The sequence below is a fragment of the Hemiscyllium ocellatum genome, chromosome 6 (genome assembly GCF_020745735.1).
Source record: "Hemiscyllium ocellatum isolate sHemOce1 chromosome 6, sHemOce1.pat.X.cur, whole genome shotgun sequence".
Taxonomy (NCBI): domain Eukaryota; kingdom Metazoa; phylum Chordata; class Chondrichthyes; order Orectolobiformes; family Hemiscylliidae; genus Hemiscyllium; species Hemiscyllium ocellatum.
The window spans coordinates 13681929-13705581 of record NC_083406.1 but is presented as its reverse complement, the minus strand read 5'-3'; the positions used below and the strand labels follow the sequence as shown (position 1 = coordinate 13705581).

Sequence of the window (23653 nt, the reverse complement as noted above, 5' to 3'; positions counted from 1 at the left end):
TGTATTTCCTGCTATCACTCTGGTCACTTGGGTGGATCATCCATTCCGTTCTGATCCATGTGCCTTACCCTGTTCCCAATGCCTTTCCCTGTTCCCAATGCCTTACCTTGTTCCCAATACAATTTTACGTCAGTCAAATCTTTTGATAAAATACCCTTAGGAAAAATGATATCTTCACCATAACTTTATTTTGTGTCATTTGTTTCATGATTTTTGATTTCCCACAGACACACAGAATATTCAGAAATCAGGCAGGTAATGTGTACAGGCAATCTGTTGCTTTTTCAGTTCTCTCAGTGAAAACTGAATCTCACGGGCAACTTGTTGACTGGAGGTTTGGGAAAAGTGGAATTTGGCAAAGCCTTCTGGAATCTCCATAGAAGGTTCAGGTTAAAGTGAAGAGGAGGTTACGATAGGAGGCAATGCAAAGGGGTTGATTGCGGATTAGAGGATCCTTGTGGGACTAAGAGAAGACACCATAAAAATGTTATCAAGAATTAAACCTCTTTATGGACTTCTGGCACTAGATAGCTAGGACCTACATTCAATTGTGTTAAAAGTTAAAAATCACACAACACCAGATGAAGGAGCAGCGCTCTGAAAGCTAGTGCTTCCAATTAAATCTGTTGGACTATAACCTGGTGTTGTGTAATTTTTAACTTTGCTCATCCCCGTCCAACACCGGCACCTCCAAATCAAGACCTCAATTGTGTTGTCATCATATCAACATCACAGAACCAAGTTTAATTTTGCAATGAATCCTCTTTAGCTCTCTGCATAAGATACTTCTCTTAAAGTTTCTCCTCATCTAAAACTGACATTTAACACCTTCATCTTACTTTTGATGGTGACATTAATGTAAGAACTGTGATGTAGATTAGTTCCTGGAATATTAACATCGCAGACGTAAATTCCTGCGGTCTCTTCCGTTATATTCTTCAAGATCAATGGATTGGAACTTGATACTGTCCCATTAACCTTCAGGGAAAAAAAACACAAGAATTTATAGAGAGGCATAATTTTCAGTTAAAATGGGGCTTAATATTTAAAAACTGTTGAATAGGCTGCACAACTGACCAAAATGAAATACTTGAGATGTTTGAATATGTTGTGGCCTGTTACTTCATCAGATTCAAGCAAGGTGAATGTGATATTGAGTCAAAGCATTGATCTGGGCTGACTCAGTTCTTAAAGTAATTCATCCCAGCTAGAAAAGCTTAATATGCCACAACAAGTCTTAAATAATAAAAATAATTCTGACCGCAAATTTATTTCTTCTGACCTGACATAAAGTTCAATGAAGCCAGGTAAGGCTGAGAACCAAAATAGTTCTGATACGGGAAATCAGAAATATAATCAAAATATGTTGGATATACTCAGCAGATCTGGCAGCTTTTATGAAAAGAGAAACGGGTGAATATTCCAGCTGAAAGCAACTAGAAAATTCACCCTATCTCTCGACGGCACCTCCGAACTACTCACACCCAGTTGTCACTTTAGAACACTCCAGGCTTCCTAGTCATCTTTTTCAGCTGTGCCATCCCCGACAAATACAAAATATGAGGCAACCATTCTAAAAAAAATCACAAAGACTATGTTTTTCCATGTCAGTGTCACACAATCTTTCTTCCCAAGGATAATCCCAGTGTAGCAAGCTGTTAAAGAAATTAATTAATGGTCCATGACTTGAAATTTTCTTTAGATTATTTCTATTTATGTGTTTTTCATTATCATGCCTACCATATCAGGAGGATTAGCTGTCATTAAGCATATAAATATTGGTGGAATCCAAATTAGTCTGAAATACTGACAGAGCCAAGGCAGAAGCAGGTGCATGGTAGAGTATTAAAAGATAGGCACACCCAGCCTGCAATTACTAACTACTGCAAATTTGTCTTTTTACATTTTATTTCTGTTTTTCTTTTGCTTTTGATGTAACCTGCATTATGTAACAGTATCCCCTTGTAGCAATTTGTATACGTTTATACTCGAATAAGCCTTTTTAGTAAATTTTACATACACTGCCTATTGTTTTAGTCTATCCTGCAAAAAGACTACTTTTGACAATATGGTGGGACTGTAAATGCCTGAGTTGATCACAATGAGTATGCTTCCAGCCAACACGAGTGGACTGTATCAATCAGTATTACTTGGAACCGGAGGGGGGGGGAGATGGGATTTCTGATCACAACTGAGATTCTTTCGATGCCTTTGTGGGTAGCTCACTGCTGATAATAGCTTGATGTTCACAATAATCCTGCTGTTCATCAGGCAGTAGGTGGAAGGAAAAGGGTGACGTTTCGGACTGGAGCAGGCCCGGAGAATTTCCATATTGTTGTTAAACCAGAACACGATACCATTGTCAGATATTGCGTTTAAACTGGACTGCAATCTGAAACCATTCATAATTGCACAAGGCTATTGTCTTGGGCCAAGGGATCAGTTACCAGTGAGAATGCTGCAGAGTGTATTGTGACCTTGAAAGAAGCTGTGAATCCAATGTATTTTTGCAGCATTTCAAGGGAAAGTTTTACAGGCCGGTTTATGTAACTTAAAAAAGTGAGGAGATTTGGAGTAAGTCACGCACATTGCTAAAAGTAGCCTGCAACATAACATGGTAAAAACAATGAATGCAAATGCTGGAAACCAGATTCTGGGGTAGAGTGGTGCTGGAAAAGCACAGATGTTCAGGCAGCATCCGAGGAGCAGGAAAATCGACGTTTCGGGCAAAAGCCTTTTATCAGGAAAACGGGCAGAGTGCCTGAAGGGTGGAGAGATAAATGAGAGGAGGGTGGGGGTGGGGAGAAAGTAGCATAGAGTACAATAGGTGAGTGGGGTTGGGAATGAAGGTGATAGGTCAGGGAGGAGGGTGGGGGAAGGTAGCAAAGAGTACAATGGGTGGATGGGGGTGGGATGAAGGTGATAGGTAAAAGCAGAGGGTGGAGTGGATAGGTGGAAAAGAAGATAGGCAGGTAGTATAAGTCGTGGGGATGTTCCCTAAAGCGCTCTGCTAGGAGGCGTCCAGTCTCCCCAATGTAGAGGAGACCACATCGGAGAAATGGATACAATAAATGATATTAGTGGATGTGCAGGTAAAACTTTGATGGATGTGGAAGGCTCCTTTAGGGCTTTGGATTGAGGTGAGGGAGGAGGTATGGGTGCAGGTTTTGCAGTTCCTGCGGTGGCAGGGGAAGGTGCCAGGATGGGAGGATGGGTTGTTGGGGGCGTGGACCTGACCAGGTGGTCACGGAGGGAATGATCTTTGCGGAAGGTGGGAAGGGAAATATATCCCTGGTGGTGGGGTCCGTTTGGAGGTGGCGGAAATGTTGGTGGATGATTTGGTTTATGCGAAGGTTTGTAGAGTGAAAGGTGAGCACCAGGGGGTTCTGTCCTTGTCACGGTTGGAGGAGTGGGGTCTGAGACAGAGGTGCAGGATGTGGACGAGATGTGTTGGAGGGCATCTTTAAACACGTGCGAAGGGAAATTGCGGTCTCTAAAGAAGGAGGCTATCTGGTGTGTTCTGTTGTGGAACTGGTCTTCCTGGGAGCAGATACTGCGGAAACGGAAGAATTGGGAATATAGGATGGCTTTCTTGCAGGAGGTAGGGTGGGAAGAGGTGTAATCCAGGGAGCTGGAGTCGGTGGGTTTGTAAAAAATGTCGGTGTCAAGTCGGTCGTCATTAATGGAGATGGAGAGGTCCAGGAAGAAGGGAGGTGTCAGAGATGGTCCAGGTAAATTTAAGGTCAGGGTGGAACACCCCAAACAGAATTGTCCATGGACATGGCACAATGTGACTCAAGAGAAGCCATAGTTAACAATTGTCAGGTCTCTGTTAAAAGTCAAGTCAGCCAAAGGTTCAAACAAAGATAGTTACTAAGTCCAATTGTTAATGCTCAGGCCAATTTTGGACATCAAAATGTCCATGTATGAACATACAGTGCCATAGCTCAAGAAAAGGGTCAGCTCTTCAAGGTATATTAGAAGGAGATACATAGAGAAATGGTGGAAGAAACAGCAGCAAGTTGATGAAAGCTCAGTTGAGATCCATATAATAATATAATGATATCCAATGAAAATTCAGAGCCTAAGTAACATTGGATAGAGTCACAGGGGACCCAAAGGTTGACATGGAGGCATCAGTCAATGTGATTCCTGAAACACTCAAACATTGAGTCAGCTTCAGTTAGAGAAATCACACATAGAATTAAGAAGTTATACAGGAGAGAGAATCCTAATTATGGGAAAGAGAGCTATAACTAAGAAAAAAACAAAAGGCAAAATTGGTCATTATTGTAGTGAAGGATTAAAATCCGTCTTTGCTCAGAAGGAACCGGTCATAAACACTGAAGTTAAACTGGAGCGAGATTTTGTGCATAGAAACAAGACTCATAACACAAGGTGTCATAATCACCAATTATCTCTGAGTGTTTAATGAAACTGACCATCTGATTCGAGGATATAATACTAAAGTATTCAAGGGTCTTATGGGATCTCTGAGTCAGAAAGTCTAGGTTTCTGTCCCACCAGCGCTTGAGATAGTTCATATCATATCTGAACAGGCTGCTATAAAATAATTATAATGCTAATGTATGGGTTCAAAGAAATGCCAGAACATTTCACTGCAGACCCTGGGCACTTTCCCCAGCTGTAAGGAGAAAAATAGAGCAACATCTGAAAAGACGGCTAACAGAGTACTGCATACATCGAATGGAGTAATTGGCGCATACCAATAGTGATAGCAGCAAAGGTAAATGGTAGTGTAAGAGTATGGTAGGCTTATAAAGTAACTGTAAATCAGGTACTAGATCTTAACCAGAGTCGAGAATGTGATGCTGGAAAAGCACAGCAGGTCAGGCAGCATCCGAGGAGCAGGAGAATCAACATTTCGGGCATAAACCCTTCATCAGGAATGTGGCTTGTGGGACAGGGGACTGAGAGATAAATGGGAGGGGGGTGGAGCTAGGGGGAAGGTAGCTGAGAGTGTGATAGGTAGATGAAGGTGGGGGAAAGGTGAAAGGTCAGAGAGGATGGTGGAGCAGATAGATAAAAAAATGATGGACAGATCAAGAGAACAATGCCAAGTTAAAGGTTTAGGACTGGGTTATGGTTGGGAGGAGGAGAGCTTATGTTTGAAATGTTGATTCTCCTCCTCTTCGGATGCTGCCTGATCTGTTGTGCTTTTCCAACACCACATTCTCGACTCTGATCTCCAGCATCTGCAGTCCTTCCTTTCTCCTATGAGATCTTAACCAGCCAATAATTTGCCAGATGTCAAGGATGCTCACTATCTTGTCAGGAGGCCAGATTTTTTATAAAAGTAGATCTGAAAATCTCCAACTTGAACTAGGTGAGGAGCTCAAGTCATCTTTGACTCTTAATAACCACATGAGATCATTTCAGTTCCATAGGTTGCCATTTGGAATTTCTACAGACGCCCCCTCACCGCTCCCCCCCCCCCCCCCCCCCCCCCCCACCAGAATATTTCAAAGTGTAATGAACCAGTTCATACAAGGAATTTCAGGAGTAGTTATTACTCCTTAAGTGGTTATTATCTGAAGATTATATATATTGCAACTCTGAATAGGCAGATCATGATGATAGAGTGATGTAAGTTCTCCAAATTTTGGAAAAGCATCGAATTCAGATGAAGGCAGTCAAATGTGAGACGTTTGAAAGTTCTGCCATGTATTTGTGTCATAGTGTAGACAAAAATGGGTCATCCTACCCAGAATAAGATTTAAGTAGTGAGAAATGGGCCTCATTCTGAGGACATTTTCTTTTGGGTCCAATGAATGATTGTGGTAAATCCATATCAAATTTGGCAATCTTATTCCATCCATTCATCAAATTCTTGAGGAAGAGTCTTCTGTGGTTTAGGAACAAGGATTGTTACAAAACGTTCAAGTCATGTATACGTAAATTGGAAGGTGGCACAATGCTTGTGCACCACAATGTAAAGGATTCAGCTAGCCTGTCATTTCCCTCCATACATATTATGCACTGTCATCCTTCATGTGTTGAATAATGATGAGGAAAGACCAATCGTACTTGAGTGCCAGTGAGTGACATTATGTTCAAATAGAGTTTGAAATGCTGTCTTTGGTTGTTTTGGAGTAACAAGTTTGTGTTTGGCCACATGACGTTAAGTACAGATGACCAGAAGTTAATAAAGACACTGTTATGTGGGAGCCAGAAATGTAATTCCAGTTTTTAATGTGATTTCCACGATCAATACTTAAAAATAAATTTGACTAAGAACCTAGCGAGAGGTTCTCTTAGGGAACCAGGGTTAGATAAGGACATAGACGCAGTGAAAAAGTGTAGATTATGCCAAGCTGTAAAGAAGAAGCTGCCATTCAATTGTGGAAATAGTTAGTTAAAGTGAGGTAGAGGCTACACATTGATCTTGCAAAATGTGAAGGGTAACAGTTATTCCTGGTGATAGTCATCCCAAGTGGGTGGAGATGTTTCTGATGAATCAAATAACAACTAGAAAAACCTTTAGAGACTTTGTATAGTTTGCTTGCTGCTTATGGATTCCCAAAGGAACTTATAATCTAACAAATTAATCTCATTTTACTTTTTGTTTTCAGAAGTGCTTTCACCATATCATTACATTCCATGACATCATTCTGCTTCAAATGGAGCAGCAGAGCACACAATTCAAATTGTTAAGCACTCTTGTCCAATAGATCGTATATCCTAGAAGTACCAGATTGGCTCATAAACTAGTGAATTGTTTTGCTTACTTACTGTAACACAGCACATTATTGCCTGAAATTGGCTACCTGTGTCTTGTATCTCATCAGGTATACTAGAAGCTGGTTTTCTGCCTGTTGGCAGATTTAGCACAGTCAGTATAAAACTAATGATCCACACAGAAAGGCAGTCACGATATGGGTAGAGCTAGAGAAAGAAATCTGAAGTTGAACCAAACCAAAAGACAAACCAAAACCCCCAGACCACACCAGGAACTTTCCTTGCTGGCTATATTCACGAGTAATGTTCACATCTGTTATTCTGACTGAACCATTGTATTTCCTTAGATTTGCTGCTAACATATTCTATAGTTTTAAAAGGCTGAACTGCTTTTAACCATATTGATCCCAATGTTCCTTGAATTACAAGCAAGAACAATGCATAGCCTGGCACTTGAGGTGGTCAACTTTGGTGTGCAGTCAGAAGATGGAAAAGATTGACTAATAAGATAACCTAACCAACGGCAAATGACCGACACAGAAGGATGCGTGAACAGCTTGAATTCTATGAAACTGTGAAAGCCGCAAACCTTACAGAGTTTGTGCGAAAAAGACTCACGGTTGTCAGACTCTTATTTTGGGGCAAGTCTGAATGACCCCTTCAGTAGGTTGGAATGGGGTCAGAAATTGGACTAAAAATGACACAATTGTGAGGGTCTGGTGCTGCAGATGGAGCAGTCTGGTCAACTCACAGAGGAAGCAACATTTACACAGAAACTGACTGACAAGTACATCTCTACAGAAGGTTACTTGGAGTCTTAGAGAAAAGAGAAAATTTTATGGGGATTCTTGTGAACAGACCAGTTTGGAATTGATGCATCTCTTTTGGGAAGTTGGCTTGAGCAGTCAATGTGGATTTTTAAAAAATGTTTTTCTGCAAACATAAACACACAATTTTTTTTCCTTCTTTCTTTATCATAGTTATCTATGTAAAATCCTTGTATTTTATCAATCATAATTGTTTGATAAAATTGTTGTTGTTATAATGCGTCATTCTTATTACATTCAGTGTGTAGCTCTGAGCCCAGGTAAGACCCTGCAGGGACTCTCACTCCCTTCAGGAGCAACTCTTCAGAAATGGATGCATTGCTATATTTTGGTAAAAAGAAGTTTCATTTCCATTATGTTGCAGTTACAAAGTAAACGTAGCCTGAATGTGGAGTAAGAGTTGAAGCTAATACTAGTGAAGACAGGAGAAAATTTTATTTGGGTTTTCATCAAATCAGTTCAAGTCAAAATGTTCCACAACTTTCACATTACTGTGAACTAGTTCGGTATTGTATCAATAAATGTGGTGTGAATAAACTATAATTTTAAAACACTAATACAGAGGAATAAATGCAATACATCACTCATTAGGTTCAAGGATGAGTTCGATTTTATAGAATGCAATGAAGAAATGTTAGATTATTCCAACAGTTTTGTAGTTTCTTGTAAATAACACATGTATTTACTTACGGAAGCTACAGTTTTGGAAATTTACTTCACATTAATCCGTATCTGTTCACCCTAGCCAAAAAGCAATGATAACCAATGGTATCCCCACTTTGTAAAAGCAAATCAATCATATTTTAATAAGTTTTCTCTTTTTCACATATGAATCAGACCACTACCTTTGTCCATTTGTAATGTGGAGTCACTGAGCTGTTGACATGGCATGAAATATTCAGAGTATCTTCAAGAAATACATCGTAGGGCCCTTCAGGAGTAAATTCAATTTGGCTCAGATCTGAAAACAATAGTTAGGATACCCATTAAAGAAATTCAGTTAAAGCAGTGTAGGCAACACAACAAAGGTGCATTCACTTCAGAAAGTGGAGACTTGTCCTTGCTGCCTGTTGGTAGCATGTAGAGAAAAGTGTAGCTGGAGAGTTACAATCTCTAAACCTGATTTCCTCCCATCAAATTATTCCATTACTAGTGTGTAATTATCACCACTCCATTCTTCTCTTGAACTTGCATTCTGTACTAAAATCCACTCCATTCCCATTGTATTAGAAAACTTTCCCATATTTTATTCATGCAAGTTATTGTAACGCTGTGTTCTCTTAAAGCCATTTATTATTTATCACTTTATCATTTAGAGACAGTTCAAGGCAAGCACATTTGCTGTGGTACATTTTCTCTCCCTGTTGAGAGAGCAGCCCTTGATCCTCTGGGATTACAACAACTTTACCTTTTTGGATCACAAATCTTAGTGAGGCAGTGATACTACTCTGATACTTGTGATAAGTATGTATCTCCCTGACATAATGCATGTCACCGTTTTGTTGGCAAACAGTAAACACGAGTGAAAACAGATATTTATTAACATGTCAGGCTGCGGTTTGTTTAATTCAGTGGTAAGGGCAATGAGCAGGATAATGCATTTGTGACCAATAAAGGTTGATAATAAATCTGTCCACTGTTACTGATTTAGACAAGGTTCATTGACTGAAATAAACTGCAGTGACAATGGAACCTTGCTTTGTATAAAGTTTCACAAATCATTACGATGTAAAAAAGAAATCCCAATCTTTCTCTTTAAAATTGTACAGTAAACATTATGGATTTCTCAACTGTTTCAACAGCATTAATGTTCAAATGCATTCGACCATGCCCGACAAATGAGATAATGACCAGATAATCTTTTTTTAGTGATTATCTCAAGTTGGATATATTGACTAGGATACTGTAAGAACTCCCTGCATTTCTCTGTTGTTGTCTTGGATATTTTACATTCACCTAGAAGTCAGTCAAACCTCAATCTAACATCCCACTTGAAAGATTACCTTAAAACCCCCTGAAATGTTGATCTAGATTATTTGCTGATGCCTCTAGATTGATGTTTTAGCTGGCGGCTTTCTATAACTCAGAAGTAATTTACTTTCTGTGGAGTGTTTTCAGATTTCCTGAGATCACAACAAGCACTTTATAAATTTAATTACCTTTTTCTTTACTGGATTATTTGAAGGAGGAAAACACACATCATAAACTGATTGACAGCTTGCTGAGGTTAACTTTAACCTGATGATCGCAGACGAATAGTACAAACAACATTTCAGCTGGCCATGCAGTTACTTAATTGAAGAGCTTTTGTAGGTACAGCACTAAGTGATGAAAAGCTCACAGCAGCATAAACTACATCCATTACATTATTGTTAGTTAAAGGTCTTCTTTCTAAATCCCTGGAGTTATTCAGTAACAACTTGCATTTTAAATTACCACCATTAACCAGAATGCATCATAGTGATAGAGGGAGAGAGAACATCAGGAGCATATTCAATAACAAGGTGAGGCACAAATTATTATTTGATTTTCTTTTTGCGCAACTCTTTCTTTTGAGCATGCATCAGAATTATATTAAAAAGCTATAACCACTAAGTTGCAATTAGTTTTTAAAAATTTTTCCAGTGCATTGCTCCACATTAATCCTTAGTCAATGTTAACACTGTGTAGCTATATTAATATTGACTCCAATGTTGCTAGAAAGCAAAGAAGCATTTTTATTAAGTTGGCATTCCTGTCAGAAAGTTCCTGATAAATTGGCAAAGTGTATGTATATTAAGTGGCAAAACATAAAGGAGAGGTTCATTATTATGTAGAAAAACAGTCTCAAGCTCTTCTCTGAGCTGTGTGCGGAAATAGGATGCTAACACAAACAAAAGGCAGTGATTTAAAAACTGCTTGGTTCAAAATTCAGTTTTAAGAATGGTTCTCAAGGTGCATAGAAACATGCAGCAGCAGAAGGTTTACAGGCAAATAAAACTTAATTCACCTGTGGGGACCTGGTTGGTCAGAAAATCATAGGCAATTTGGGATTAGCCGACACGTTGTGAAATGTTCAGCGGAGTGTAAGGCTCCTGGAACAAGTAAACTCAACCAGGGTTAGGGATGTTATAGTTCTCAGGAGAGATCTGGAGTCAAAGCCTCTGAAAGTCCACCAGTGCAGAACTAGGTGGTTGGTTTGGGGTGGGGGTGAGTTGGGAGTTGGTAACAGAGTAGGAGGGCAGGTATAGTTTTCCACAGGATTCTTGGGCAGGGATGTAATTTAAATATAAAATTTAGATGAGAAAGTCAGAAATGGGAGGTCAAAAACCAAGGGTACTAAATAAGAGGCCCGTGGGTTGATTGATTCAACATCTGGTGATTTTGGTTTTGGAGGCGTCAGGGCAGCAGTGGAATTGTGTTAGAATTGAAGCTTCAGAGAAATTATAGTTTGATGGTGGCCCAGTCTCAGCTAGACACCTGGATTCAGGGAGGGGGTGTAAAGGCACTCACCTCCTGGATATCACAAGTCCTCACTTCAACCAATTTTCTGATGTTTTGTGCTCTGGAAATCCTACTGATGGAGTTTTGTTTTCAAAAGTGGAATAAAACTGAGATTTCTCATTGATTCTACTGGTACTAAGGCAGTATTCCTGTGGTATTCCAATCAGTGCCCACTAAAAACATTGTGCTCAGTCCTCAACCAGTTTTAAATACACTTTAACCTGGAGTAATAGTAGGTAACCAAGATATTTATGCCATAAAGAATTGCAATGTAAAACTTTTAGCTTTTCTCTTTATTTCTCCATTTTTGTACTTAATCAATTTTAGTATCTAAGATTTGTACCTAATATGGCACTGTGAGTAGCGTCATTGTACACTTTTCACTGTACTCCTTTACTTTGTCCTTGAGTACACAAGACAATAAACCTAATTCTAATTCTAATGCTAATTATATTTGTGTCTCAGATCTGACAATATTCCCTTGAATGTCAACATAAAGTTTATCAATGGGTCATAAACAGAATTCTTTGCTCATAGATCAGTAGGAGACAGCATGAGGCCTAGTTTTGGGCTGCAGTTTAAGTGATTGTCTCTGTTCAATCTTCTTTTCTGACTGAGAAATTAAGAGACTCACACAACCATTTTTAAGTTAATTAAAGATATAAGCTCATGTAACACTGTGAATTACTACTATTGATTCCACCTGTACAAATCAAGTTAAAATATATTTGTCTAGTAAATGTTTTGTGAGAAAGTTGCAGTCCTCTCTCACGACATACAGCATCCACCATTGCTTGAGGGGATATATTTGAAGTTTCCAGGGTCAGCTTAAAAAGTGTCTTTTGGTTTTCCTTGTATTCAGCCAGAAGTGAAAACAGCAGTAGATTATTTCTAGATTGTCTCAGATTGATACAAAACCATTATCATTCCCTGATTGAGTATTGAAAACCTTGTACATTGCTTGTGTCCTGTGATATCAGGAGAGGTTGGCAATTAAACTTCTTACAAGAAATTCCACTGTATATACTCAAGTGTTGGTGTACAACATTCCCATGATATAAAGTTATTTCTCTTAAAATGGCATTTTCATATTCATGCTGGCATTAAAGAGTTATGTGCAGAATGCAATTTGGAGTTAGTTTGTTGCCATGACAAAAAAAAAGCTTTTATGATTACTCCAAGGTGTCAACTGTCTTTTCAATATGTGCATTATTGAAAGGTACTACTTCTAGGAAGTCAGATTTGGTTCTTAAGTATTCTAGTCTTATTGTTGCAACAATTGATTTGAGTTGCAGATTATCTCAGTTACATTATCAAGAAAGATAACTACAATGTAAAAGGGGCACTATTGCTTCATTGCAGTGTATAAACAAACACAGAAGTTTGAATCTTCGCATCCTGATGAATAACCAAATCATGTACTGGGTAGGATTTAAAAATCGACAGCAGGACCCAATTGTGGGATTCCTGTCCCACCCTTATTGCCGGCAGGTTTAATTAACACAGGAAAATGAGCAGCTTTTGAGGCCATACCCACCTTTCCCAGCATTGTCAGTTTCAGTACAGAAAATGGATATTTCATACCCACTGTAATTTTCCTGGACCTGGCTCAGTTTCGTAAGGCAACATATTTCACACCAGCTCAGACATGTCATGAGCCAAGACGGAACCATGGTTTAGAGTCAAAAACTGTATGAAAGATAAGTTCTAAAAATATTGCCATCTTTACATATCATTATCAAATCCTATATCGTAGGTTATATGAGCTTTCAATAAAATGGTAACCCTTTGTTTTACAAAGAGTAACTGGCCACCAAATTGAACAGCACTATGGAGTTGAAAAATGGGCAATTTTGGATTACCCTACACACTCCTGAGTACATTATCCAATGATTAAAGTGCTATTCTGCATTCCAAATTAGTGAAGTTCTGATTTGACTGTGTGAACCATCATTTCTCCTTTATGCTTTCCTCGAGTTCAGCTGAACCTTCTGTTTGGCTGTTTCAAAGCTTTGGTGGAATGACCAAATTTCTGACTGCCTCCAAGGCAATAATATATTCATCTTATGATGTTTTGTGGACACACTTATTCAACGGAATCTCATTGCAAAGGTTTTGCTAAATTCAAAACCAGTTATTGATTTAGCATACCAGGGGTATTTATAGTCATTCTGTCAAGGCTCTGTATGAATGCAACTCTGAGTTCAAAACCCACAAAATAGAACTCTGAGGAAGGGTCACTGGGCTGGGCTAGTTAGGTTAGAGCTGACTCCAGGGTAGTAACATTTACTGAAACACCAAGGAGATGCATGGTCAGTGTTGCGGGGGGCAGGCTGGGTGATGGTACTGAGGGAAGGTGATGCATGCAGGGCATGTGCCCTGGCAGCACAGAGATGGTCACTGCCCTGCTTGCCTTACCACTGTTCATCAACACCATGGGGTTGACTCTCAACTAACTAATAGGGCCTCCCGTACTGGTGCTCTGGGAACAGGATGCTTCTCCTGTGAACCACCCCACTCCATCCGACTTCAGCTCCCTATGGGAGAATCACAGTGCCTTATTCCCCTTCTCCGAAATGTTCAGTCTCTCTCCTTGACTGAGTAGAGAGTCTCGGAATGCCAGTGCTCGATCAAGTGTGCAACAGACTTTTAAAGATAACACAGGTACAAAAGATGCCAGGGTTTCAACAGATGCCTGCTGAGTGACGAACTGTTGTGGGAAAGATGGATAATAAGATTTGGCAGAAATCAGTCATGACAGATCACAGAGGGGCAGCTTAGGTAATTAATGAGACAATTTTGGTAAGATAGAGTAAGAAATCTTACAAGGTCTCGTGCCAAAAAAACCTTCAAATATCAGGTGCAACTTGAGATTTAATCAAAAAATAGTAAAATGCAGCCCTGTTTGTTTGTCATGACAGATTTTGAGGTTTGTCAAAGACTTTCCAATGTTACGGTAGGTGTTGTAAGTTCTATTTATAGTGAATACTGAGTGGGTTGAGGAGAAAGTGAGGTCTGCAGATGTTGGAGGTCAGAGTTGAAAAGTGTGGTGCTGGAAAAGCACAGCAGGTCAGGCAGCATTGGAGGGGCTGGCGAATCAACATTTTTGAGCATTCCTGATGAAGGGCCCAAATTGTCGACTCTCCTGCTCCTTGGATGCTGCCTGACCTGCTGTGCTTTTCTAGCACCACACATTTCGACTGTGAATGGGTTGAGAGGAGTGTGATTTATAAGGGATTAGGAAAGTGAGAGGAGATAGGGATGAGGGTGTACGGAGAGTATGGGGGCAAAAGGAGGCATTGGTGCGAGGTTGTTACAAGAGGTAAAGGTGAGGGAAAGGGTAGTGATTGAAGCTACAGGAGGATCCACATTCACCTTCGGAAGTGGAGAACTGCATTAATGAGCAGAGGCTGGCCTTGGAACATCATAGCCTCAGCCTCGTTTCATTCATTTCCACCTTTAGCTTTCAGTTTCTGAAGACATGCCTGACTCAAGCTTGTCCCTGACACTCCACCAGGAAAATAATATGGCAGGCACTGCCAATCAAAAGGCAGGAACACAATGTCAAAAAATCCTGTAAATCTCTGATTCTCAGTTTCAAGATAAAAATCAAGCCCGGCATAGAAATAACAGGGATGTAGAAATCAGAGATACTGAGAATATTATATTTTACTGAAACTTAGTTTAACACTAAGAGGATTGTGTGGTTTAATGGTCACTAACAGTCTGAATCATTTTGTTGCAATCAATACTCACAGTTATTGAGAGGTATCATTTTGGATTGCATCATTCTGCTCTCATTTCCAGGCAGTACGAACACAGCTTCACACCATAAAAACTTCCAATGATTTGTTTCAGTCTCTAAGGACAATCTTTGCTTCACCTCATACAAGCCGCTTGAGTCTAGGAGGATTTCTGATTCTATTACAACATCTGAAAGAATATGTCAGTCCAATTTCAATGTTTTTCTTATGCAACACCAACAACACACAAATATGACATATAAGATAGAGAAGGAAAGGAACGTTCAATTGAATATCTTAGGATATTCCAAAGCATTTTATAAGCAAGGGCACTGCTGTAATACAGGAAACAATGCAGCAAAGTTGCATCTAGTAAGAGTCTTCAAACAGCAGTAAGAAGATAGCCAGAGAACCTGTGTTATTTTTAAAATTAGCTGGTTGAGAGACTGCCCTCTGAAATGACCCAGAAACTATTCAGATCAAGGGCAATTAAAGATGGGCAAAAATGCTGGCCTGGTATAACATGAAAAACTAAAACAAAAGAGGAGACAGGATGAACAGTATGATAATTTTGCACCAACAGAGGTGTTGGGAGAAATGGTGCTGAAGTAGTACTGAGCTTGATTATAGTTTTAATGAAATGCAATGGGCAGTATGCAAATGAAGGGTCAATGATAAATTCGTACGGGACCACAGTTATTACTGAGGGAATGGGAAAACAGCCAAGTGAAATTCCAGCAAAGATAGATAAGAATGCAACCAGATGAATGCAGTGGAGAGTTCTTAAGTGGTCACCCAGGTCAAAGATGAAGAAGGATGAGTTTCATCTTCATTGCCTGCCTGACAATTCTGGATTCATCATCTTGCTTTTCAGTGAGTGACTGAGTGACACTTACATAATCACCAATAACTACGGTTTTAGTAAAATGTAAAGTTTTTGTACCATTATCCCCATCTTGAAGAGGAAGTCCATCAAAGTAGAATGTGATATTTGGCTCTGGATATGCTCTTTGTGAGATGCAGGTAACATTCTGAATCAAAATAAAACATCGTATTATTCACAATCTTAAGGAAAACATTCAAGGATAATGAATGGCATGTTTGATAATGCTTTTGTTTGTTCACATTTTAAGATGTATGAGAGATTTTTAAAATTCCAGTAGATTAATTTGATGTGACATTTCATTCCCTGGCTACCTAAGAAGTCTAGTGCTGGAAGTAAAATTTCAGTTGGCTTTAGATTCTGTCAGTGCTAGGTAACATCTAGGTAAATTTATATGATAAAAATGTAGTTAAACTAATAAACTTCGAACATTAAATAAATTATCAAATTTTTCAAAAAAAAACATGAGTTAGCAAAGGCCAATGTACCTTGACAAATGATTTAACACTAAAATATTGAATCTGATGAACCATCCACATCAGCACTATTTTACATCAATCATCACCTTATTAAGTTGTTTTCAATGTAGGAGGGCTAACATTAAAGTGTCAGATATAATATGACATTCTGTATACAAGACCGTGTTTAGTAGTCAAGGCAGAGGGCAGTAAAACTGCATTAGCTTTGATGAAAAAGATTGAGAGTTTAAGAAGAAAGTAACTTTCCATTTAAACCAATCATTATTTCCCTTAATCATTTCACTTTCAAAAGCACTTATCCTAGCATCAGGAAGATGGGGTCCCACTGAGAGTTGCACTCATCTACTCCCCTTTCACCATCTCCATATCGTTACCCCCTTTTTAAATTATACTGTTATTATGCATTAACTTCAGCAAAAGATGATTACAACATCAAGACAAACTGCAAAGGAATCTTAAGGGTGAAAGCAGAACAATATTAGTGGAGGAGATTACAATATTTACCAAGTGTAGCTTGGTCAAAGGAAAATAGTTCAGTTCCTTGTGAATTTCTGGAGATGTCGGTTCAGCTGAAATGTAGAGATTCCAAACTTTATGCGTTTGAAAAGATTTGTCCTTACCTCAAATGTGATAGAAATAACCTATAAACGTACATATTAAACATAAACAGTACAATAGGAAAAGTCAAATGTCAAGCATCACTTAAGCACTTCTTAATCCCTGGAAATGCGTACAAATATACAACTTGAGATAAGTTGTGAGTTTGAGACATTAGGTAGAAACTTTTAAAAACAAAATCTTTCAGTGGTACCCTTCTTAGTTTGACTCAGTAATGAAACTTCTGACTCTAAAGCAGTTTAACATTTATGCCACACTCCATGGTTTAAGCATATTACCAAAACAATACAGGCAAGAATGTCAAGAATGCCATTTTTTGGAAGCAACTTTAAATTGAGGTCTTATTTTCCTGCTCAGTTAGATGTGCAAGATCACATTATACAATACAAGGAAATTGCCCAATACCATGGCCAATGTTTCTCCCTCAGGTAACTCCAAAGCTATTATCAACATCTTAATTTAAAGATTTATTCCCATTCACAATCAGAGCTAGATCTTCATCTTCATCGCCTGCCTGATAATTAGGTTGAGCAGATTCTCTGCCCCTTATAAAATCCTTCCAATTTTGATTCCATTCACATAAATGTAATGGAAATGTATGTTACTGTAATGATGGATAATCTGTTCTGCTTAATTATTGCCCGGATGTCCACAGGCAAGTTTTCCAGCAAAACCTGCCAGATAGCAATCAAAATTAGCTTTTCCTCTTTGCCGTACAATAAGGTTACTTGTAATGCCCTTTACTTTTCACTTTCCTCCAGCTGTGATCAGTTAACCACCAGAAAACAGAAATTGAAACTGGAGTTGTATTCTCCATGTATCTTAGCTGCACAATAGGCAGTGAATCTCTATTACAACCAGGTGAAGAGGGCTAAATCTATTGGCCTCTTTTAAACCCTTGTGGTTAGTCAAAACAAATACTTTTATTAGCACAAAGATAATATACTTAAATTAGTCATAATCAAAATTACGGCTCCAATTACAAGGGTTATTTATTGAAGAGGAAAGGTATTATTTACTAGTGCTGAAAATAATAATAAAATGTCACTCCAGATGCCCTCAGAAATACGGCTCTAAAGTATAATTTAATCTGATCCAGAGAAGAAGAATAATGTTATGTAGTTACAAATCCTTGGTATCCTGGAGGAATTAAATTTAACATGAGAGCAAAGTTGTTTAATGGATCACTGGTGATCTCAGCATCAGTGAAATTTGTAGATACCCTTAAGAATTTGGTAAATGATTCTACCTTCAATTTGCTTTTTCACTAGGTACTGTTTTTGAGATGAGGAGGAAACAGAGAGAGATAGAGAGAGAGAGAGTATCTTACATTCTTTGCTACTATAAATCTATACATTACTTTTTCTCCTTATTATTGCTTGAAATCAGTTGCTGAAATAAGTTTCATTTGCATATTTGAAGTATGGCTCTCCAACTAGATACACTCTGGCAATCATCCATGTTCAATATATGCCATTTAATAGGCACATGCTAATTTAAACAAAATATACTTTATTTTTGACTTCTCTTTCAGTAACCGGTTTCAGTGCCTTCAGGTAAAATGGTAATTTCAGTTCAGACAGCTTTGTTTATCTGAATTGGTTTCCTGAACTTGCCTCGATCTATTGCCGGGTGATTTTTGCAGTCCTTTTAGGTCAACATTTGTCCGTTTATAACCAAAATAGTCCATAAAAGTTCATAAGCATTTAAATCAGATGGTGGAAGTTGCAAATTGACATTCTGTATCTTGCTACTATTATGACAATTCATTAACCCAACAGTTGAGTAGTGTGTTTTTAAATGCATTGGTACACCCAAGTGTCTGAGCACAAACATCACAATGAGATCCTTTCTAAAAAAAAAGTGAATTTATTTTCTTAAGATTTAGTTATCCTTTCAGGTATGGCATTTATTGTTCATCCCCTGGTTTGATATAAATGAAGGATCTGCTGAATTATTTGAAAGCACAATTAATACTGAACCACACTGGTGTGGAACTGGAGTCATGCGTAGGTCTGATTAACTTGATTTATTTATTGTCACAGACTGGATTTATTCCATTTTTTAAACTTATTAAGGAACCAGGCACTGTTTTTATTTGGATGTCACAATCTGACAGCATCATAGTAACATTTACAAATAACAGATTTTTAGATCCAGATTTCTTAAAATCAATTAAAAACATCAAAGCAAAAGATGAATTTTTATTCTCTAGATTATGATTTCAGTAACATGACTGTAACAGTACTCTTTGTTATTGGTTTTAAATCTTACTCATTGAGAAAGAGGAACTATGCAAGAAGGTCCATGCATCTGATTTGCAGTGCTTTCAAATTTCTAGTTATTCTTGGAACATTGGCAACACGATGAATTATACATTCTGACCACCCTATCCCACTCCAAACCAATTCCATGATTTGCATTGTTATCATGCATATGAAAACAGCAGAGCAGAGAAAAATTCATTGGAGGGCTACATAATACCAAGCATGCCCACAAAGTGCATGGCCAGTACAAATATGTCTTCTAATTCACTTTCAAACTTAATAATGGATTGCTTACCATTACAATAACTTTAAAACAATTAAACGTTTTATTTTTCAATGGGCTTACCAAATACATTGACTTTAGTTGTGATGTTAGTCCTTTGATCACCTGATGTCTCCACCTGACAGATGAATTCCCCATCATCCACTGCCAGAACAGGATTGATCTCCAAACTATAGTTTGTCCCTAATTGGATTCTGTCTCGGTATTGGCTGGAAATATTAATTTCAGATCCAAGACTATTTGGCAGATTAAGTTTTTCAACATATCCATTGCTTTTCTATTAAAATAAAACAAATTAGAAAGAAGAGTTAGCTTAAAAGTCACATCTTAACTATCAGACAAATGTTCAACCATCACAGAGGAGTCTATAATTGTTATCCATAAATGTATCGATTATGTGGCCCTGTCCACAATATTAATGCACACTATCCTCCACACAACATTTCATTCTCGAGTCAAACAACAAATAAATTACTCCTCTTGATATGTTGTAGTTATACCATTATTTGAGTAAAACTCATGACATCCAAGTTTTAAAAGGACTGGAGCCTGTAATCTTTCCTTTTGCACAATGTAAGATGCTTTCACATCACTTCAATTAATACACCGTTATATCAGGCAATCTTCAGAGTCAGCACTAAAAAGATGATAGTGGGATCAGTCTTTATTAAAGAAATCATTTACCAGAGCGTCAATCATGTGAGAATACAATCATCTGAAGTTTCCTCAAGGGAATCCCGATCTTTCATTGTTACTGCTTCAATATCCTAGAATTCCCTAACTAAGACCATCTTAGGAGAATCATTACCACATGATTTCAAGTGGAATGCATTTCTCAGAACTAAAAGGGTAAGTTTTCTTAAAAATGTTTTTAATCATTTGTTAACTCCAGTATCTGCAACACAAGGCAATATAAAATTTACAACCACCTCAACGTCCATTGTCACCTCAATGTCAGCAAACCAATCTAAGCGATGTACTGAAAATTAGGGTTGCTTTGCAGTATTATAAGAAATCTTTTATGCAATGATTGTCTCACTGTGAAGACATTTGCTTTCAGAATTAATTGTCTCAGAAAAGGCAAGAGCGAGCCATGATCTTGGAGCACTGCTTTCCATCTGGTGTGGATACATTCACAGTATCATCAGGGTTGAAGGGGTGCACTGTTCCTTCAGTCTTGCAACACTATGGGCCATCACATAAATTAAAATAGTTTTTGCAGTTGCCGAAAATGGTCGATTAAATATGTTATTTAAGCCATGCTTAAAATGAAAGAGGTGTCAAACAGGTTTCTTAGTAAACACAATTATTGGCTCATCAAAATAAAACATATTTGATAAAATTGCATGAAATGGTTTACATACCCAATAATGTACAAGAATTAGTGGGCGGCACGGTGGCACAGTGGTTAGCACTGCTGCCTCACAGCGCCTGAGACCCGGGTTCAATTCCCGACTCAGGCGACTGACTGTGTGGAGTTTGCACGTTCTCCCCGTGTCTGCGTGGGTTTCCTCCGGGTGCTCCGGTTTCCTCCCACAATCCAAAGATGTGCAGGTCAGGTGAATTGGCCATGCTAAATTGCCCGTAGTGTTAGGTAAGGGGTAAATGTAGGGGTATGGGTGGGTTGCGCTTCGGCGGGTCAGTGTGGACTTGTTGGGCCGAAGGGCCTGTTTCCACACTGTAAGTAATCTAAAAATCTAATCTAATGCTTTGCTCACTAAATATCAGCAAAACACACACACCCTTCAGAAAAAGAGTGAAAAAAGACAATAACTTAAAAAAGAATCCACACTTTTGTAGAATCTCCACAGTGTGGAAGCAGGCCATTCAATTCATGGAATCCACACCAACCTCCTGAAGCACATCTCACCTAGCCACGATCTGTTCTATTGAAGATAATTGTAACATAACAACTTTACTTTCAATGTAACATAATCTTCAAATCCACTGAGAGATAAAATGGAAATTCAAACAAATCTTTCAATGAGATTGTCCTCATATACTGTCTTGAGATTGACATGTTGTCTCAGTCTTTCTTGTAGAAGAAGACCTTGCAGATCTCAACTCTATACAGAGTCATAGAGATGCACAGCACCGAAACAGACCCTTTCATCCAACTCGTCCATGCCGACCAGATATCCTAACCTAATCTTGTCCAATGTGCCAGCACTTGGCTCATATGTCTCTCAACCCTTCCTGTTCATTAACCCATCCAGATGCCTTTTAAATGTTGTAATTGTACCAGCCTCCACCACTTCCTCTGGTAGCTCTTCCATATACACACCACCCTCTGCGTGAAAACGTTGCCCCTTACGTCCCTTCTAAATCTTTCCCCTCTCACCCTCAACCTGCTCCCTCTAGTTTTGGACTCCCCAACCTCAAAGAAAAGACTTTGTCTAATTACCCTATCTATGCCCCTCATGATTTAACAACCTCTACAAGGTGACCCCTCAGCGTCTGACGCTGTAGGGAATACAGCCCTAGCCTATTGAACCTCTCCGTATAGCTCAAATCCTCCAACCCTGGCAACATCCTCATAAATCATTTTTGAGCCCTTTCAAGTTTCACAATATTCTTCCTAGAGGACGGAGACCAGAATTGCACGCAATATTCCAAAAGTAGCCTAACCAATGTCCTGTATATCTATATGCTTCAACAAATGGCTGTTGTGGTCTTTGTGTATCCTGATTTATAAGGCTATTAGATATAGGAACACAATTAGATCATTCAGCCCAATTGGGTCTGCTCCAATGTTCGATTATGGCTGTTATGTTTTGCAAGTCCATTCATCTATCTTCCCCCTGTCGCCTTTATTCCTCCTAATAATCAAGAACATATCTATCTCTGTCTTAAGTTCACTCAATGATTTAGCCTCCACAATCTTTTGTGGCCATGAGTTCCATAGATTCACCATCGTCTGGCTGAAGAAAGTTTTCCTCATCTCAGTTCTAAAGGGCTGTCACTTCACTCTGAGGCTGTGTACTTGGGTCCTGGTCTCTCATATTACTGGAAGTATCTTCTCCATGTCCACTCCATCCAGATCTCTCTGTATTCTCTAAGTTTCTGCGCCCCCATCCCCCATTATCTGTCTAAGCTCCACTGAGCACAGACCCAGAGTCCTCAACTGCTCCTCATATGACAAGCCCGTCACTCCCAGAATCATTCTTGCAAACATCCTCTGGACTCCCTCCGATGCCAGTACATCCTTCATAAAATATGAGGTCTAAAACTGCTCTCAATATTCCAAATGCAGTCTGACCAGAGCCTTATATAGTCTCAGCAGTATGCCCCGTAATTTAACTCTTTTGAAATAAATACTAACATTGCATTTGCCTTCTTAATCACCAACTGAATCTAGGACTCCCAATCCTTTTGTGCTTCAGATTTCTGAAACCTTCCCCAGTTAGAAAATTGTCTATGCCTCTATTCTTCCTACTAAAGTGCATTAAGAAAGTGTCATTGATTCTGTAGCTCAGAGCAAACAGGCGGTTACTATTTTATCTTGTGATGGCCCTTAATGAGTTGCAAAACCAAGTCAAGTCCTTATGAACCTTGTCCCATCTATCCATCGTGCTTTGTGCTGAATTTATGAAGCTCAACTGATTCCCCTATCTACAATTCATGGCGTTTGGTAGTCAGCCACCAGACATCTTTTTAAGGTTTTCACAAAACCCTCTGTGCTTATTGTACGTGTGGTTCCCAGCTGTTTGGTAATAATTCAAATTTGAACTTTTAGCTTTATGAACTGAATTGCATATTACACCAAGTACAATTACTTCATGAAATGGGTTAATTCTTTAAATATTCTCAATCAAGGAGAAGAATCCTGTCTTCCCTGGGGTATCAGCATAAGCCATAAGTCCTTCGTCTCTGGAACTATTTTTGTAAATCTTTCCTGCCCTCCTTAATGCCTTGACATTCTTCCTAAAGTGTGATTCTCAGCTCTGGACACAATACTCCAACTGAGGTCAAAGCAGTGGTTTATTAAGTTTCATGATGCCTTCCTTCCTTCTCCACTCTCCCTTTTTAGTGAAATTCTGATATATCTGATTTGAATAGCTTGAAACTCCCATTGGGATGATGTTGTCAGCCATTCCTGCCAGCACAATAGGAAATTCAATGAAACAATATTCCTGATAAACTTTGGATTAGTTGAAATTGGCGCACATGTTTGAAACGTCAACCAATCAGACCAAAGCTAGGTCATGTGAGATCGGGAGATTTCACCATCAGATTTGTCAACCGTGCTGAAGCACAAGGTTAACATTTTGTGATAAGTCAAGTATCAAAGAAGGGCACACATCTCCATCGCCCCTTCCCCAAGTCCCTCCTCCCTACCTTTTATCTTAGCCTGCTTGGCACACTCTCCTC

At 38.8% G+C, this 23653-nt stretch overlaps 1 protein-coding gene across 1 annotated transcript in view; it reads right to left on the bottom strand.

Moving 5' to 3' along the window:
- Positions 1–23653, bottom strand: part of si:ch1073-15f19.2 (T-cell surface protein tactile) — a 105715-nt gene that overhangs the window by 16700 nt on the left and 65362 nt on the right. The window contains exons 4-9 of the mRNA XM_060826468.1: positions 19346–19559; positions 16619–16683; positions 15696–15783; positions 14766–14942; positions 8372–8487; positions 840–978 (exon numbers count right to left, since the gene is read on the bottom strand). Of these exons, the coding sequence (XP_060682451.1) occupies positions 840–978; positions 8372–8487; positions 14766–14942; positions 15696–15783; positions 16619–16683; positions 19346–19559 (799 nt within the window). The remainder of the gene's footprint in view (positions 1–839; positions 979–8371; positions 8488–14765; positions 14943–15695; positions 15784–16618; positions 16684–19345; positions 19560–23653) is intronic.